The sequence below is a fragment of the Zalophus californianus genome, chromosome 3 (assembly GCF_009762305.2).
Source record: "Zalophus californianus isolate mZalCal1 chromosome 3, mZalCal1.pri.v2, whole genome shotgun sequence".
NCBI classification, from domain to species: domain Eukaryota; kingdom Metazoa; phylum Chordata; class Mammalia; order Carnivora; family Otariidae; genus Zalophus; species Zalophus californianus.
The window spans coordinates 99,019,799-99,037,340 of NC_045597.1; the positions used below are offsets into that span (position 1 = coordinate 99,019,799).

At 34.4% G+C, this 17,542-nt stretch overlaps 1 protein-coding gene across 2 annotated transcripts in view; it reads right to left on the reverse strand.

The window, feature by feature from the left end:
- Positions 1-7,252: 7,252 nt before the first annotated feature.
- ACTR3 (actin related protein 3) overlaps positions 7,253-17,542 on the reverse strand; it is a 60,103-nt gene continuing 49,813 nt past the window's right edge. For both annotated transcript variants that reach the window (XM_027588700.2, XM_027588701.2), the window contains exons 9-12: positions 14,275-14,367; positions 13,953-14,078; positions 9,803-9,886; positions 7,253-8,484 (exon numbers count right to left, since the gene is read on the reverse strand). In XM_027588700.2, the coding sequence (XP_027444501.1) occupies positions 8,389-8,484; positions 9,803-9,886; positions 13,953-14,078; positions 14,275-14,367 (399 nt within the window). In that variant the 3' untranslated portion in view covers positions 7,253-8,388. The remainder of the gene's footprint in view (positions 8,485-9,802; positions 9,887-13,952; positions 14,079-14,274; positions 14,368-17,542) is intronic.

A 17,542-nucleotide genomic window follows, 5' to 3' on the forward strand; every position in this document is an offset into this window, starting at 1 on the left:
GAATTTAACACCAAAACCACAATCCTCTCCCATCCCAAAGTTCAAGTATCTCAGGACCAGGCTGCCTATGGTTAGTTCTAGAACTGGATAAACCGATCATGTAAAACAAACCACTCATGGAGTTCTACATCACATGTTGCAAAACAATAATAGTTTTTGAAACTTTGTTTCCAGAAAAGAACCTTCATTTACACTACATATATTAATAGGAAAATGTGGGACATTAGGCGGATGGTTGCCTGATACCTGCATGGCGAATTAAAGGCAATTTATCATGTCCATGTACCTTAATAGTTAGGAAAGGAAATCTGTCTTGCATTTCTTTGTTGACTCTGCAATCAAACTTTACATTTTTCAATGATCCATATCACTAAAGAGAAATTGTACCAAGTCTAACCTTAAAGAAACGTGGAGAACACTAGGAAGTACTATTAAAAACTGAACTTTAAGCATGAAAAAAAAAGCTTAAAATGTTACCCAATCCCTTACCTTTTCTGGCTTTCCTTAACACGAGAATATAAATGATGGTTCTCATATTGAAGTTTTAATATATTTTGCTGTGGCCCGAACATTCTTTTAAAGTTCCAGGAGGTAAAAAGATGTCTGTTTTGCCTATTATATCCCCACACACCTTGAACAGTGTTGAGCATATAAAAGGTTCCAAACTGATCTTGCTGAATAAATTCCACTGAATTACTGTCACAGCCTAAGGAACATCTTTGTTTTTACTGAAATCATGGGTATGTTGCTGAAAATGGCACACTTTAAATGGGAACATGAAATGTGTTATTTCCATAACTTAGATCCAACTTGCTTTTGAGAGCAGCAAATTTAATTGGAATATATTCATTCACAGATGAGGGGAGAAAAAGAGACATCTAGTAGATGGACTGAAAGATGCAAAACTCAAGAGCCACATCTGCCTCTCCTTTCTTCTCTTGCTAAATGTCTCTGAAAAAAATCAGTCTTCTTTGTGAAAGAGGTCAAAGACAAGTAGTTACTTCAATTTCAAGACTACTACTAGAATGCTAATGCCTGAATGAAAATCCTTCACCTGGGAGTTTAAGAAGTCACTTCCTTGGGGGGGGGGGGGCAGATACTTAAAGCCATCATTCATGCTTCAAGTGCCCTAAAGAATAATGCCCACAAAGTTGCAACTTTCTGTTTTATGAAAGTGAAGAAAAAAAATAGGTAGAAAAATTCAGTACTGCTCAAACAACCCTATTTCTTTTGAGATATATTAGAGGCAGGTGAATCCACAGACATACAATTCAAATGTAATCCAAATATGAGTTCATTAGCAGATCATTCATCTTGAGTTTATTAAACCATACGTTCGTATAAGGGTTGAAACACTTTTTCCATGGACCATCTTGAAAGGGATGAATTTTTAAAAGATAGCTATAAATGGATATGTAAATAGAATTGTAATTTGTACCAAACGTGATTTTTTTTTTTTTTTTAGAGAGGGAGAGAGAATCCCAAGCAGGCTCCTCTGCCCAGTGTGGAGCCTGATGCGGGGCTCCATCCCACAACCCTGAGATCATAACCCAAGCCAAAATCAAGAGTCAGATGTTCAACCAACTAAGCCACCCAGGTGCCCCAAACATGGGATCTATTTTAAAAATGGATTATCACCCTACCTATATCGTAAGTATTCTTAATTACTATCAAAACAGTGATAGGATCAGAAACACCATTTTCACAAGTGTTTTTTAATCCAGAACTTTATTCAATATTTGAGCACTTGCCACATGTCAAGAATTGTATTTCATAACATTATCACAAAGTTTACTTTTATCTGTAGCCTAAAGATGCTTTCCCAGTCTTTAAAGCCAGTTCAGATACTTTCTAATTCATAAAAATCCAGTTATGTCACTGACAAGTTTAACTTTCAGTAGGAGACCTGCTAATAGGTACATAAATCTAGCTAATTTGGAGATACATGGCCAAAATGTGCAAGAGCTCAAATATACTACTTGGCCTAGATCACAACAGTTCAATGTTTCAAAGGCTGTTCTGTATACAGAGCAGTCTATTTTTTCTTTCTCTTTTTTTAAAGAGATCATTTCTTCATAACATCCAACTCAGTCTCCAATAGACTTGCTGAGTTTTAGGCTCTTGGTATTAGCTCAGCACTTTAGCCTGTTAACTATGGGCATCATGCATGATTTGGTAGACATATTGAAGGTCATTTAATACCTCCCTCTCATCAGCAGCATCTACCACAATAATGGTATCCGCTCTCCCAACTCAATGGGTCATTGCCAAATAAATTTTAAGAAAACCATTTAATAAGCCATATGCTATTCAATATAAATAAAACATAAAAAAAAAAAAATTACCAACGAGTCTTATTCTGCCCCTAACTACTTATATGGCCTTTGCCAAGTCACTTATAATATCGGTGTGTTCCCTCATCTGTAAAATGTGATTAGGACTAGACCAAACTCTGAAAATTCCATATTACTGATGTCAGATGTTTGCATGAGTGGTCTCAACCTTAACTGCATCCATTTTTAAGTTTTTCAGTCCATGCGTGAGGACAGCAGACATCCCCAGTGCGACCCGCCACTATTTCCAACTTGCTTACAGTCATAACACACTCACTCCTGCCCACAGTCACTAACTGTTACTCAGGCTGCTTCTTCCATACCTAAAATATCTTCTCTACCTACTCTCCACCTACCAAATTCTTACTCACCGTTCAACATCTTGGGAAAGAGAAATCAGTCTATTCTAACAGAACTACTCTGTAAAGTACTTTGGTCATCTCAAAAAGGTACAAGAGATCCCAACTAAGCATTACTGCACCAAAGCACAAGTCATATATTTTCTTACTGCACAATCCTCTGAACAGTAGGTTCTTTTTTTTTTTTAAAGATTTTATTTATTTATTCATGAGAGACGGAGAGAGAGAGGGAGAAGAGAAAGAGAGAGAAGGAGAGGGAGAAGCAGGTTCCCAAGGAGCAGGGAGCCTGATGTGGGACTCGATCCCAGGACCCTGGGATCATGACCTGAGCCGAAGGCAGACACTTAACCATCTGAGCCACCCAGGTGCCCTGAACAGTAGATTCTTAATTGGTTGCAGAAGATACTGTGTACTCCTAGTAAGAGAAAGAATGTACTCTCAATTCCAATATCAACTTTCTAATAAGCCTCCAAGAAAGAGGAACAATCTACCATACCAATGATTCTCATTCATTGAAAATGGAGGAAATTTGGGGGCACCTGGGTGGCTCAGTTGGTTAAGCGTCTGCTTTCGGCTCAGGTCATGATCTCGGGATCCTGGGACAGAACCCCACATCGGGTTCCCTGCTCAGTGGGGAGCCTGCTTCTCCCTCTCCCTTTGCCCCTTCCCCTTCTCATGCTCTCTCAAATAAAGAAAAAAGAAAAGAAAATGGTGGAAGTTTTGATTTAAGTCATTATCTCTAAATTATCTCAAAATGGGATTTGGATAAGAGACAATCAAAACTGGTCAACAAAAAAGCAAAGCTAGAAATTAGTAGAGTTTCTACTATTGTTGTTGAATGGTACCAAATATTTCAAAGCAATTCGGTTGGCATTGTACAATGCTCAGCTTTAGAGTGCACAATCATTTATATTACAAAGACTTAAAAATTACCAAAACCTAGTTAAAGAACTACTGAAGGCCCACTTCAGAAAATTTATGATCACTTAATAATCCTTCACTGTTTTATATGGAGTATCACTGTTTTATTTAAGATAACAACTAGAGAAACAGAAAAATGTAGTAATTCAGTTTTACTTTCTTGATAAATATGGGTTTTTAAAAGACCAAAAACTGTATACACAAATTACTCGAAGTTTTAATTTCAAAATGAAAGATGGATTTTATTCACTCATCCATTCATCTATCAAACACATTTACTGAACCACTACTATGTGCCAGGTAATATGTAAGGCACTAGAAATACCAAATGAGTAAGAATGATCCCTACTGTGTAATTATTTTCTCCAACTATCATTGGATTTAACATTTCTCACTGTTTTAAGTAAGAATGTCAGGAACACATAAAAGACTAATTTTAAACCATAGCCACACATTGTAACTTTTATCGTACTTAGCCGAGTTTTTTTCCCTCAAAACCACCACCACAACCACCATCATCTTTATGAAGAAAAATCCTAGGCTTATTAAGACATCTCTGAAATCTCACTCCTCTGTGTATTTACCACTACGCTAGCCTCTGAGCTCAGGACAGAAAGTTTTATTCATCATCAGACACAGTGACTGGAACACAGTATGTGGTTAAGAAATGCCTCTGGGACTGGAGGCCCAAAACCTGATGCAGTACCATAGGTAGTATAAATGAGTTGTAGTGTTTGAATAAATGTGAAACCATTTTCATTCAGCACCTTAGTTTTAATGTAATGTATAAAAGTCACCAAAAGTGATAGAATGCTGAAAAACAGTAAAGATCATATGTTAAATCAAAATAACACAATTTTTTTCTAATTTTTAATTTTCTCAGTTTTTTCTTTCAGTTGCCATTTTTGCTAAATCATTCATTTGTATTTTTGTACCCTTTTTTTTACTGCTGCTGCATTCACTTGGAGCAAGATTAATACAATTCTGAAAGCGAATAGGTGCTATTTAATTCAGCTCCCAAGTTCCAAGTGCCATCAGTTAAACTGGGTTATGGCATAGAAAGTACCAGAGAAAACCAGATTTTAATTTATTTTTGGTAAGATTCTATTAAGACCGAGCACATTATAATGAAAGTGCTGGTATGCTGATAAACAAATACTATGGAAGAGGAATGAACAGTATTGAGGAATCATCAACAAAGAGTAGCAGAAATCCTTTCAAGTCTCCAGACCCTCCTACAGATCTAAAAATTCTCAAGGTCAGCTTAGATGTGATATGGGCCTAATTACAAAAAACAAGTACTTATTTTTAGGATTTGCTGTATAAGTTCCCCATAACTTCTTTCTGACAAATCTGCCCACGGCCAAGAGTATAGGCTACATGCTATTACACTGAAATATGCTCTAGGGCACAGAGTAGGAGGTTTCACTGAGAGTTTTAAGTATGTTGGTTTCTGTGTACTTTAGGTAATATATTGAGTGACATTAACCTAAGTTGGGAATCTAGGTGCTAACAGCTACAGAGACTGCAGAAGGCTATTGGAGGTACTCAGGCATGGTGATATGAACCAGATAAAGGAGGAGAAGGTCACAGGAGTCAAAGCTGAGCTGGTAAGAAAAGCAGAAATACACTGGACTTTATGACAGACTGATTAGTCCAGTATTTAGAGGAACAACAACACTCTTTACAATAGCACAAATACCCTTTGACACTATAAATAATTTCATCAACAATGTTAGAAAGTACCCTGGTACCACCATTATGGTTATCTGAATGAAGAAAGTTTCTATTTCTGTAGATATATTCTCTAGGACTTCTCTGGAAGTAAATAAATAAATAATAGCCTATTATCCCTATACTTCATATTATTATTTCTAAAGATATTTCTACAAATAACTGCAGGAACAGTTATTTCAACTTGTTCAAGTAGCTTTGAAAGCAAACCAAAAAATTATACTAGTGGACCTGAACAGATAACTGCTGTATCTTTTATCAAAAAGGAAGGCAGAGCAGAAGAAGGTATATGCCATTTACTAAGGGGTAAAGATTAAGTTGTGAAAACCGGCTTACTGAAGAGTAGCCAGGTTAGAGAAACATCATCTACTTTATTTCTGTCCATTAATATTTCCCAATTGATCAAAGCCCTGCCTATTAAAATGGAGACATCAGAAAACACCTTTACTATCACAAATGAATCAATTCTCACAAATCATAAAAACTGCATTGTTAATCCATACAATCCATATAACACCACCTTCTATGTAAACTAAATTAAGGTCCAGAAAGTTCAAAGAATTTGTCTAAGATTATACAAATTTATCTTCCATGTTTTAACAACAACAAAATTAAAGTTGAAGGAGTTCTAACATCAATTTGTAGAACCAGAATAAAAATTTCAATCACTGGTCTCAGTTTGGTGTTTTTCCAATATACCACGCTCATGTAGACTGACATCGAATCAGTGTTGCAGATCTGAATTCATCTTGGCCAGCATCTATTCATATACAACCAAAGGTGCTGTAAGTTGAAAAATGATATACAGTGATAGTAAAGATGTGAAGAAATAAGAGCACTGTTTCTATATTATAGCTAAGTCCTATAAATGCAGAGGAAAAGGGTTATCAAGAAATATATAGGAAGGGTTTGAGTCTTCTTGTTTCCCTAAATACATGTAAGTTTAAAGGAAAATTTCTGACCTTCACATTTTTATATCAGTTAACATCTTTATAAAGTATGCATGAGATTGTAATCTGCGGCTCTGTAAACATGTCTTTTGAGCTTACTCATTTACTATTCAATAACACTAGGTGGAAAAGATATATTTAAGGCAATGCTAATAATATTTTATTGGACCAAGAGGATGAAATCTTTAATGCTTATCCATTTAGTTCTGTATCAAAAGATCTCTGAAAAAGCAGAATGAAGAACAGTATATGTAGCAAACTCCAATTTGTGTTAAAATAAGGGAGCTATACTTCTTTCTATATTCACAGAAAATTACAAGGACCCAAAGACATTTCCAACTGGGTAATGGGAAAATAAGACAAGATAGAGTGAAAAAGAAACCTACTTTCACTACTCTTTGGTACTGTTTGAATTTTTTTTTTTTTAACATGTTCATGAACTACTTTTTTAAGTTAGGAAAGAAAAAAAAAAGATCTTTGATTCTGATACTACCACTACCAGAGGACATACACTTTGTTCTTTACTCCCATACTCAAACTTTCACAGAAATGATTAATATAATTTTAAGTATCCTGCTTCATTCTAAATGAAATTTAAAGTTTACTCCTCAATTCTATCTTTATATTAAATACAAACAACAAAGACCCTTTCATTGTTCTTTAACTTTTAGATAGACATATACTAATTCTATGTGCATTTTCATGGATAATGAAGTTCAAGTGTTCACTGGCATTAATGCTGAAGTTCTAAAAAACCTAAAAAACGTCTTCTATTTTTATTCTTCTATAAATATAACTGGTAAAATTTCAAGTTCACAGATATTTTCTACCATACACATTACAGAATTCATATTCATTTCAATGAATTCCACTATTCCAACAGAAACAGAAATCATATAAAATACATAAACACAAAGTAGAATGACACTGCTTCTAAAAAAAAAACATTAGAAAAGGTAATTCAGTTTTAATTTATTTTCATCACTTTTTTCTTCATGGTCCAGATATTTTAAAATGCAAAGAAAATTAACTTTCCATGATATGTCAGGGACTGGCACTAAAAAAATTTTCAGACTGCAAATGAGTTATACAAATGAAAATATCAAATGGAGATCCAGTTATCAAAATGAAAGCACTCAACGTATTAAAATTTCACAATTATTTGTTTAGAGCACATAAAAAAGTCAGCTTGCTAACCAACTGTTGTGATTTTAAAGAACTATTGCAGAGGTTTGAAGAAAATAGATTAGTTAACTTATAAAGAGATTAAAGAGCTTGAAACAAGTATTAAAAAGAAATTTGTGCCTTTATTAGAATGGTGTTAGGCTTTAAGTATACCAATTTTGGTAATCAAATTATTTATTTTTAATAAGAAATGACACTACAGAACTGCAGTACTGGTCCAACAGTCTTGTCTTTACTTTTTCTTTAAAGCAAGAAACAGGATTCGAGTAATCAGAAAGCACTAGCGGGCATCAGTTAATCCAAGATACTAGCTTCTTAGTTCCAAAAGCACTTGCAAAGAAAACCACTGTGGGGTACAAGGGGGTGGAAGCCATTTGTAATAACTGGAATCCCATGAGTGTGTGTGTACGCCAAGTCTCATGAGGCTTTTTTTTTTTTTTTAATTTATCCTTTGCTTGGTCACTTGTTTTTCCTCAAATACTAGTTTTTCTTTGACTTTTTTCCTCAAAGTATAAAAAGTATGAAATATAAACAAGCTCTTGCATTGCACACTTAGAAGTGTACAACTCAAGCATTATAGAGCTATCTACATACCGATAAATCCCTTCAAATCTTGGATAATTCAATAATATACAAAATATCAGGGCACAGAAAGAACTAAAACCCACTTCTTTTTGTTACACGTAAGATTCAAATATCCAGTCTAAAGAAAAACACTTAATCATTTTGGCTCTCCTCTACATTCTCATGTTGATATACTTATTAAAATATTCCTGTATAATTATGTTTGGTCTTCTTACTTCAAGTCAGGTTTAAAACCCCAAAACCAACCATCCAGACAAAACAGGTAATCAGAAAGATTATTTCTTCCCCACCTCCCTAACCCCAATAATTATGAAATCAATTTTACGACATGACTCCAAACACTGGATTGTGACGACAAATGCTAGGTCCAATTTCTTCATAATCTTTTTTGGTGTGGCATACTTGGTAGAACTCGGGCTGAAAATAAAAACATGTATTTTTACAAAGGTCAAAAATGTACCACCCTCTCAATATGCTTTAAAATAGATTTGTTAAATCTAAAATGTTTATTATTAGTCCATTTCGATATTTGAATGAAGCTTAAAAATTCTAGAAACCGTGACTTAAATCAGCTATAAATCTTTATCAGAAATGAAAAGTAGGATTTAACACATGTCCTAACACACATCCCCCTACCTCAGCATAATTCTGAAATTCTGAGGACTGAAGACTGATTCTCAAAAGCTCAGACTATTCTGATGAGATTTCCCCACATTGTACAATAAATCAGTACTCTAAAAAAGCAGCATTAATCTGAAATATAAATAAGGGGCACCTGAGCAGTGCAGTCGGTTAAGTGTCCGACTCTTTAAGCTCAGGTCAATGATCTCAGGGTCATGGGATCAAGCCCTCGTTGGGCTCCCTGCTGAGCGCTGGGGAGTCTGCTTCAGATTCTCTCTCCCTCTCCCTCTGCTCCCCCACCCCCAACACTCACTCTCTTTCTCACCCTCTAAAATAAATAAAATTTTTAAAATAAAATAAAATATAAACTCCTCTTAGTCATATACAAAAACTTCCAGATTAACTTGCTTTCCAGTTCACTAAAGGTCTGGTATAGACAGAGGCTCTCTCTCTGTTAACTTCTTCAAAGAGCAAACTTACAAATTCACCAGGTTATATGCCACAAACAGAAGATAACTAAAATTAAGGAAGAAAATAACTTTTACCTCTTATTTTCAAATGGTTTTTTAAAGTCCAAGTTTATGTAATTTTCAATAATTCAGATAAAAGCTTCATTTTATTTAATATTCTGTACTACAGGATAAAGCACTGATATTTAATAGGCTAATGATGCTAAATTATCTTTTAAAGAGGTTTTAAGATGTTTTGGTTTGGGGAAAGGGCCCTTAGAATAATTCCCTCTACTAACTTTTGAACATCATACTTCCTATGCAGTGATCTTAATGTTTTTAAATATTTGCACAGAAAAAACAATGACCTTCTGATACCTGTATCATCACAAGATTAAAAGAACTTTCCCTACAGATGAATTTTAAAACTAAATTTTGACTCTAAAAAACAAGCAAAAAATAAATAAAATCCAAGAAACTTCTACTTTTTAAAATAGTATGTACATATATATGTAACCAATTTTAAAACTTTCTCATGTAATATACAGATATATTGCAGATAAATTTAAAGAAATTTCCCTTGTTATTCTATATTGTATATGTACTGCAATTTCTTCTATCTGGAAAAAAAAAAAATCAAATTTCAAATGTAAGCTTTATCTCACCGTGGAAGCCAGCATGGATCCTCCAAACCAAACTGCATATCGCTGCATGTGGTGTGTAATGACTTGTACATCAATAGGTTTTGGCTAAAAATGACATAGTAAGAGCAGTTCAACAGTAAATTCAAATAACAATTTCTGTATCATTTAATTTTTAATGTATATACACAAAACCATATATACAAAAGTAAATAAAACTTTAAAAGAGGCAGGATGCACATAGAGCAAAACAGAATACAACAGAAAGAAATTAAGCTAATTTTATTTAAAAAAAAACAAAAAACAGTAACAACCACACTGAAGTGGGGAAAGGGACTAACCCAAGTAACTTATGAACACAGTATTATGACTAGACCTCTGTCTTTAAGATAAAAACTAAGTAGGGGTGCCTGGGTGGCGCAGTGGGTTAAGCCTCTGACTCTTGGGTTTCAGCTCAGGTCATGATCTCAGGGTCAAGAGACTGCTTAGGACTCTTCCTCCCTCTCCCTAACTTTTCTAAAAAAGATAAAAACTAAGTAAATATTGAACTCCAGTTAGTATATTTCTCACTGTGGTATGGATTAACAATTCTGAAAGCACTATACTAAGTATTCCAGTTCGAGCAAAAACATCAATACATTGTAGATAATGGAAGCCAAGTTTCTCACTGTAAGAGAACTGCATTACAAATATGAAAAAGTGGAAGGCTACAATGAACTTCTGGTATTCTGGAGCTCGTAGTATCACTATGAATTAAAGTTCTTAATTTATATAAATACAAAACTGGATACAGATGTGTGTGTATATGCATGCACACAAGCACATCCTAGTTCTGACTCCCAAGAAGGCCCGAGGCAGTGACCCTCAGAAACAATGAATATACCTAGTATCCAAAATTTGGTTCCTTTTTTTTTTTCTTAAAGATCTTATTTATTTGTCAGAGAGAGAGAGAGAGAGCACGCACAAGCACGGGGAGCGGCAGGCAGAGGGAGAAGCAGGCTCCCTACTAAGCAAGGAGCCTGATGCAAGACTTGAGCCCAGGACCCCGAGGATCATGACCTGAGCCAAAGGCAGACACTTAACTAACTGAGCCACCCCTCCCCAGAATTTGATTCCTTAATAGCATTTTCCACTAAAAGGAACAAGGGTGTCTCAGGAAAAAAAAAAAAAAAAAAAAAGACTGATTCTAATATTGAAGAACAGAAAGTACAAGATAAATCTGAATTATTTTGCTGTGTCAAAGAGTAGCAAAGAGCCTAAAGAATACTAGGGCCACATCAAAAGGACAAAAAGCCACCTTTAATGGCTCCCACTGGCCAAATCTGAAAAAAATTTGAGCATCAAAATTAAAGATATTAATAGTGTTACTGTTATCACAATGATACTAATGATATAGTCTAAAGAATAATATGAAAAATCAGGTTTTTATAGAGGTATTACTGAATGAATGAGAAAGGAAAACTCTTCCTTACAGTAAAATGAGACTAAAAACCATAGAAGGAATGATGGAATTTGCAAAATACCAGCTGGCAACTACCACACAGTGGTAACGATTTTAGGAAAGAAAAATGGATGTTAAAACCAGCAGGTGAAAGTTTGATAAGAAACAGGACAGTCTGAAAGTATCTTCCCATAGGATTATTAACATAAAGAAAAAATAATAACTTTATAGAGACACCCAGCAGACACAACTTTAACCAACTGATCAAAATTAACATCTGGGACAAATTATACCACGTGTCTAGTGATACAATGCACTAAAAAAGGATACAACATTATTTCTGTGGTATTACTGCCAAAAGTACATAATCTGAACCTAACTAATCATGAGGAAACATCAGACAATCCCAAACTGAGAAACATTCTGTAAAATAAAGGGTTTGTATTCTTCAAAAGCAGTAAGGTTAAATAAGAATGACAAAAAAGGGGCACCTGGGTGGCTCAGTGTGAAGTCTGCTTCAGATTCTTTCTCCCTCTCCCTCCCCCCTCTCTCCACTCAAGAGCACTTGCGTGCGCTCTCTTGCTCACTCTCTCCAAAATGAATAAATTCTTTAAAAAAAAAAAAAAAAAAAGAAATACAAAAAAAAAGACTGAGTACTTGCTCCAGATTAAAGGGACCTAGTAACTAATTCAAACATGTGGTCCTAGACTGGATTCTAGACCAGTAATTGTTTTCTCCCTTTTGCTATGAAGGACAGTAATGGAAGTGGTGAAACCTGAATCAGGTCTATAACTAGATTTTTTATTGTATCAAGGTTAGTTCTGTGATTTTGACAACGGCAATGTCCTGTTCTGGGACATACACACTAAAATATTTAGGGGTGATGGGACATTATATTTCCAACTCACTCTCAAATAGTTCAGAAAAAAATATTTGCATGTGTGTATATTTGCATATGCACATATCTTTATAGATAGAGAATAAAGCAAATATAAAATGCTAACACTTGGAAAATCTAGGTGAACGATATACAGGAATTCCTTTGTTTTGTAACTTTTCTGTAAGTATGAAATTATTTCAAAATAAAAAGTTTAAAAATATATACACGTCACAAAAAATGGCTTATTTTTTGTTAAAAAAAGCTATTTAGTTGCCATTAAAAATTACAGATTGAAAGGCAATAAAGCCAGATTTAGATAGATATATTAAAATGATATGAAAATCAGTAAGAATATCAAGTAAAATAAAAAGGGATGCAGAGTCCTCCAGTAAACTGGATTTCTCCTGTATCATTAATGTCAGTACGGTGCTGGTATCACTGAGAGAAAAAAAAATTTGTTTCTTATTTTTTAAATGTACAAGAAGCCTAAAAATGCTAATTTTTACTTTATTAAAATATTACACTCGGGGCGCCTGGGTGGCTCAGTTGGTTAAGCGACTGCCTTCGGCTCGGGTCATGATCCTGGAGTCCCAGGATCGAGTCCCACGTCGGGCTCCCTGCTCAGCGGGGAGTCTGCTTCTCCCTCTGACCCTCTTCCCTCTCATGCTCTCTATCTCTCTTTCTCTCTCTCTCAAATAAATAAATAAGATCTTTAAAAAAAAAATATTACACTCAAAAACAGCACTTGTTTCATTTCATATATCTATAATGTGTCCATCCACAAACTAAACAACTACTTAAACATACTTTTTTACTGCACCCCAAGGATAAATTTAAGATAATCAAAATTTAGGGGCTGAAAACAGTCAGCTGTCATGCAATTTCTAAAGAAGCAGCAAACCCTGCTGTATTTTACTTTTAAGTAATTTTGAATGACTAGTAGTCTCAGATGAAGCCCTAATTCTTGATAATTTTCCAAGCTGAATAAAACATGTTTTTATCAAGCAATGTATCCTCTAAATCAATGTTTTGCTTCAATATTCTACATTGAACAAGGATGAAACATAACATTTACTGAAAAACTGTCTCATAAATATAGAAAGCAAACATCTAAGAATTTAAAATTAATTTTGATTTTGACAGCAAAACCAAAGTCCAGGACATGTAAAAGAAAAGTTATTTCTGCTAAACCACTAATTCGACTTCACACTATGAGGCTGCTGTGGGGGACGCTAGAATGCGTCTGTGCAAGCCAGCTTGACCCCACAACATCAGCTTCTCTCTCAACTCGGCTTTGTTGTACTGCTATAGTACTATTAAAACTGTGTGGATCCTTAAGGAATATTATCCCTAGAGTATGCAAGGAATTCTTCTCTATATACGTTATCTGTGAGAGACATATGAAATAATGTCACTTACAAAAGACTAAGAATATTTTCCAGAAATGTTGATAATATCCTAGAGGAATCAAATGACCAAGAATATCATAAACATGATATTCTTGAATGATTCCATATATGTAAATCCTTTAAAAATATATGTTTTTCTGAATACATGCACAGTTAAAAACATGAACTGGATATACCTAAATTCAAGACAGCAACTACCCTCAGGAGGAAAAAGAATAGAAACCAAAGAGAGAAAGGAAAAGGTCTGAGGAAGGTAAGGTACTCTTGTTGTTAGTATTTTATTTCTTAAAATAAGATCTCAATATGATTAACCACTTTCCATTAGAAAGCCTGATAGAAATCCTCTTATTTTCCTAAATAAAAGCAAAAGTTGGCTGACATTTCCCAACCCTATTACAATAATCAAAGCACCCTCAACCCTCCCACTAATAACAGAAAACCAACCTTCAATCTGCCACCACTCAATTCCTCACTTAATTTCAGCCTGGCATCTACAGTTCTTTTCAAATCTCTTTGCAAGCGACGTCCAAAGTCCCTGAACATGGTTGAACCTCCAGAGAGGACAATATTCTGTATTAGTGGAGAAAAATAAATAAGTAAGTATGACTTTTATTGAGAAAGAGAAAATTTTTAAAGACATAAGAAATAGTATTAAAATCCTATCATAGGCTTTTGAAGAGAGGATTTTTAAATTTAATATTCAACAATGGACAGAAATATAAAGTTTTAAAAGAAGACCTTGAACAATTTTGCTGTAAATACTGACCTTGTAGAGAGGACGTCTGACATCAATAGGGCAATTCTGAATTACTTCATCTACAACTTCTGAGATAGGTTGAGTAAAGTCTGGATTAGCAAACTGAAAAGTAAATAAAGGCAGGTATATGATAGAGATTAGATCACCACTAACATATATCACAATAAAAAATAAGAAAGTTTCCAGTTTAAAAATAAAAGTACTTTTTACAAACATAAATTCTGGTCTCCAATTCAAAATTAAAGACACAGAAATCAGAGATTTCAGAAGAAATCAAATTACAGTAATGATGATCTATACCATTTCATAACTATCAGAATAGCAAAAATGTAAAACCACACATATACCATGAGCTGGTAAAAATCTGTAGGCATGCACATGAGCAGAGCTCTGAAAATGAGTTGACCGACGCATTTGTGTTGAGGTCAAACACAGAAATGCTCAGTCTTTTCATTTTAGCTTTTATACTGTAAGTAAGTGTCCTTTTCATGATCTATTTAGTGCCACAGTTTCCACATTTTTGCAGGTGATTTTGCTATTTAAAAGGGTCCCCGGGGCACCTGGGTGGCTCAGTCGGTTGGGTATCTACCTCCAGCTCAGGTCATGATCCCAGGTTCCTGGGATCAAGCCCTGCGTCAAGCTCCCTGCTCAGCCAGGAGTCTGCTTTCTCCCTCCCAGTGCTATTGTGCTCTCGCTTGCTCTTTCCCTCTCAAATAAATACAATACAATACAATACAATACAATACAATACAATACAATACAATAAAAGGGTCCCCAACCACAGTAGTGCCAAAGTGCCATCTACTGTTCCTAAGCTCAAGGTTGTGATATATGTCATGAAGAAAATACAGTTTTGGATAAGGTGCATTCAGGCATGAGTCACAGTTTTGCTGCTGGCCATGATATTAATGCTAATAAATCAACGATATATATTAAACAGTGTGTCTTTAAACAGAAACACAAATAAAACAAGGTTTCATGTTCAGCTGACAAAAGTGTTGTAATCTAAGGCTCACAGAACCGAACCCTGTTTCCCCCTATGAGCAATGGTTCAGTATTCACTAATTCAGCGTTCACAGCAACTTTAGAGTATCTACTGTGAATAATGAGAACAAACTGTATACTCACATGATGATATACCATAGTTAAACTATTTCCAAATAGCTGACACTCAAAAGCAAAACTCATTTTTTAAAAAGATAACTTCAGAAAAACTTGAGTTATTCCATATATGTAAGCCCTTTAAAAATATATGTTTTTGTAAACACATGCACAGTTAAACATAAGAACTGGATATACACTAAATTTATGCCCTCAGGAGGAAAAAGAAAGGATGGAAACCAAACAGAGAAAGGAAAAGGTCTGAGGAAGGTAAGATACTCTTTTTGTAATATTTTACTTCTTAAAATAAGATTTCAATATGATAAATATTAAAATATTACTATGTATTTATTTGGAATGGAAGGTACACATATTACACAAAACTTTTCAGAATTCTTTAACAGCCTGGATAGGTAGCTTTGAGATGTAAAGCAGTTTCACAACTTCAATTATTATGGAAACAGAATGAGGTTAAAAATTTTTTTAAAAATTTTATATACATCAGGTCTTATACAAGGAGAGTAAGATTAAGGAAGGCTTCCTTTCTTCCACATCATATATTTTTATATGCATGCCTATGATCCTCCAAAATCATACTGTGTATTTCCTGAGAGGAACTATAAAAACATATACATACATATACACACACACACACATATATATATATAAATAATTTGGAAATGTTAGATCTCAGAATTAAGCTTGTATTCTGAAACAAAGAGCTAATTTTCAAAAATATATGTAAGTGGCCATGTATTACTCTTTAAAATTGGAAAGGAAATGCTACATGGGATTTTTCCTAGGTATTAAGGTCAAAATTTAGCTCTAATTTGTCAAACTAAACAAGTCTATTTTATTCAAATGAATAAAATTTAAAATAACTGTCTAGAAAATGAGTTGCCAACCACCTCTCTTGGCCTCTCATTTTTCCCATTAGCTTGTCTAATGGGAGAAACAACATTCCTTTGTTCATTAAAGGGATTCTGTAACTTGACTGGTAACTATTAGATGTGTCAATTTTTTCCAGTTTTTAAAATTAGTTTGAAGTTATTTAGAGTCTGGGCATACAATGAAAAGAGATTTAATGTTATTTAAGTGATGAAGCATAATGATACCGGATATTTTAATTTAGATGAAGATATCCCTAACAAAGATTCTACTGACTTCTGTTATTATAGTAAGAGGAAAAAAATGGCAGCCAACATCTATCTTTTTGAAGCATGCTGATGAGTGTACATAAGAAACCTTAAGAGAGATATAGAATTCCTTCAGATAATGAATACCTAAGAGTGGGTATGGAAATGTGGCTCATACTGAACCTTGAGAACCCAACCTATAGACTATTTGTTCTATCTGTCAGAAGTAGTCCATATTGTATTCTGTGGGAAAATGGGAGAATATAACTCAACTTGGCTGGCTCTGTATGCCATGTATACACAAGCTTGGTTGAGAGGCAGAGAATGGCTCAGTCCACAATTAACTAGAATGAGCAAAAGAATTGGAATCCTGAAAATTGTATTTTGTGATCTATAGAAATTCTCTAGGTTTTAGACTGTGAAATTTCTAAGGAAACTTAAGTTCTCAAAACATGCTTTTATGATCCCATGATGATACTTCAACCTGAGACCCTGTCATGAGATTTAATCCCCAAAATGTGGACAAAGAACATTAACAAGAGAAAATACTAATGATAGAAAATATGTTCTACAATATCTTAATATCTTATCAACTTATTAATACAGAACTTACAAGTTCTCTACACCGTCTTTGTTAACCATATTCCTTCAGTATTTACCTAAACACACACACACACACAGAGGAGCGCGTGTGCTCAACAGATTAACCCTCCCATAATTCTTTCCTTAACCTTTAAGACAGTTTATCTGCTATAACATGAGCGAGTAAAAGGCAGGAACAGGGTCATTCATTCCTGTGCTATGCCCTTCTCACAGCAATTTTTAATCAAGAACATACAAAAGAATTTATACGAGCTTTATATATTCCCATACTCAAGAATCTACCCACAGATACTCTGATTTGGAAAGAAAGAAATGAAGTCTGATTTGAATACATCTTCACAAAAAGCTTATGGACCATTGTGCTGTATAGAATCCCAGGTGAGAATGAGTAGAATAATATTGTAGTAAAGCAGCAAACAATGGATACTTAATAAATA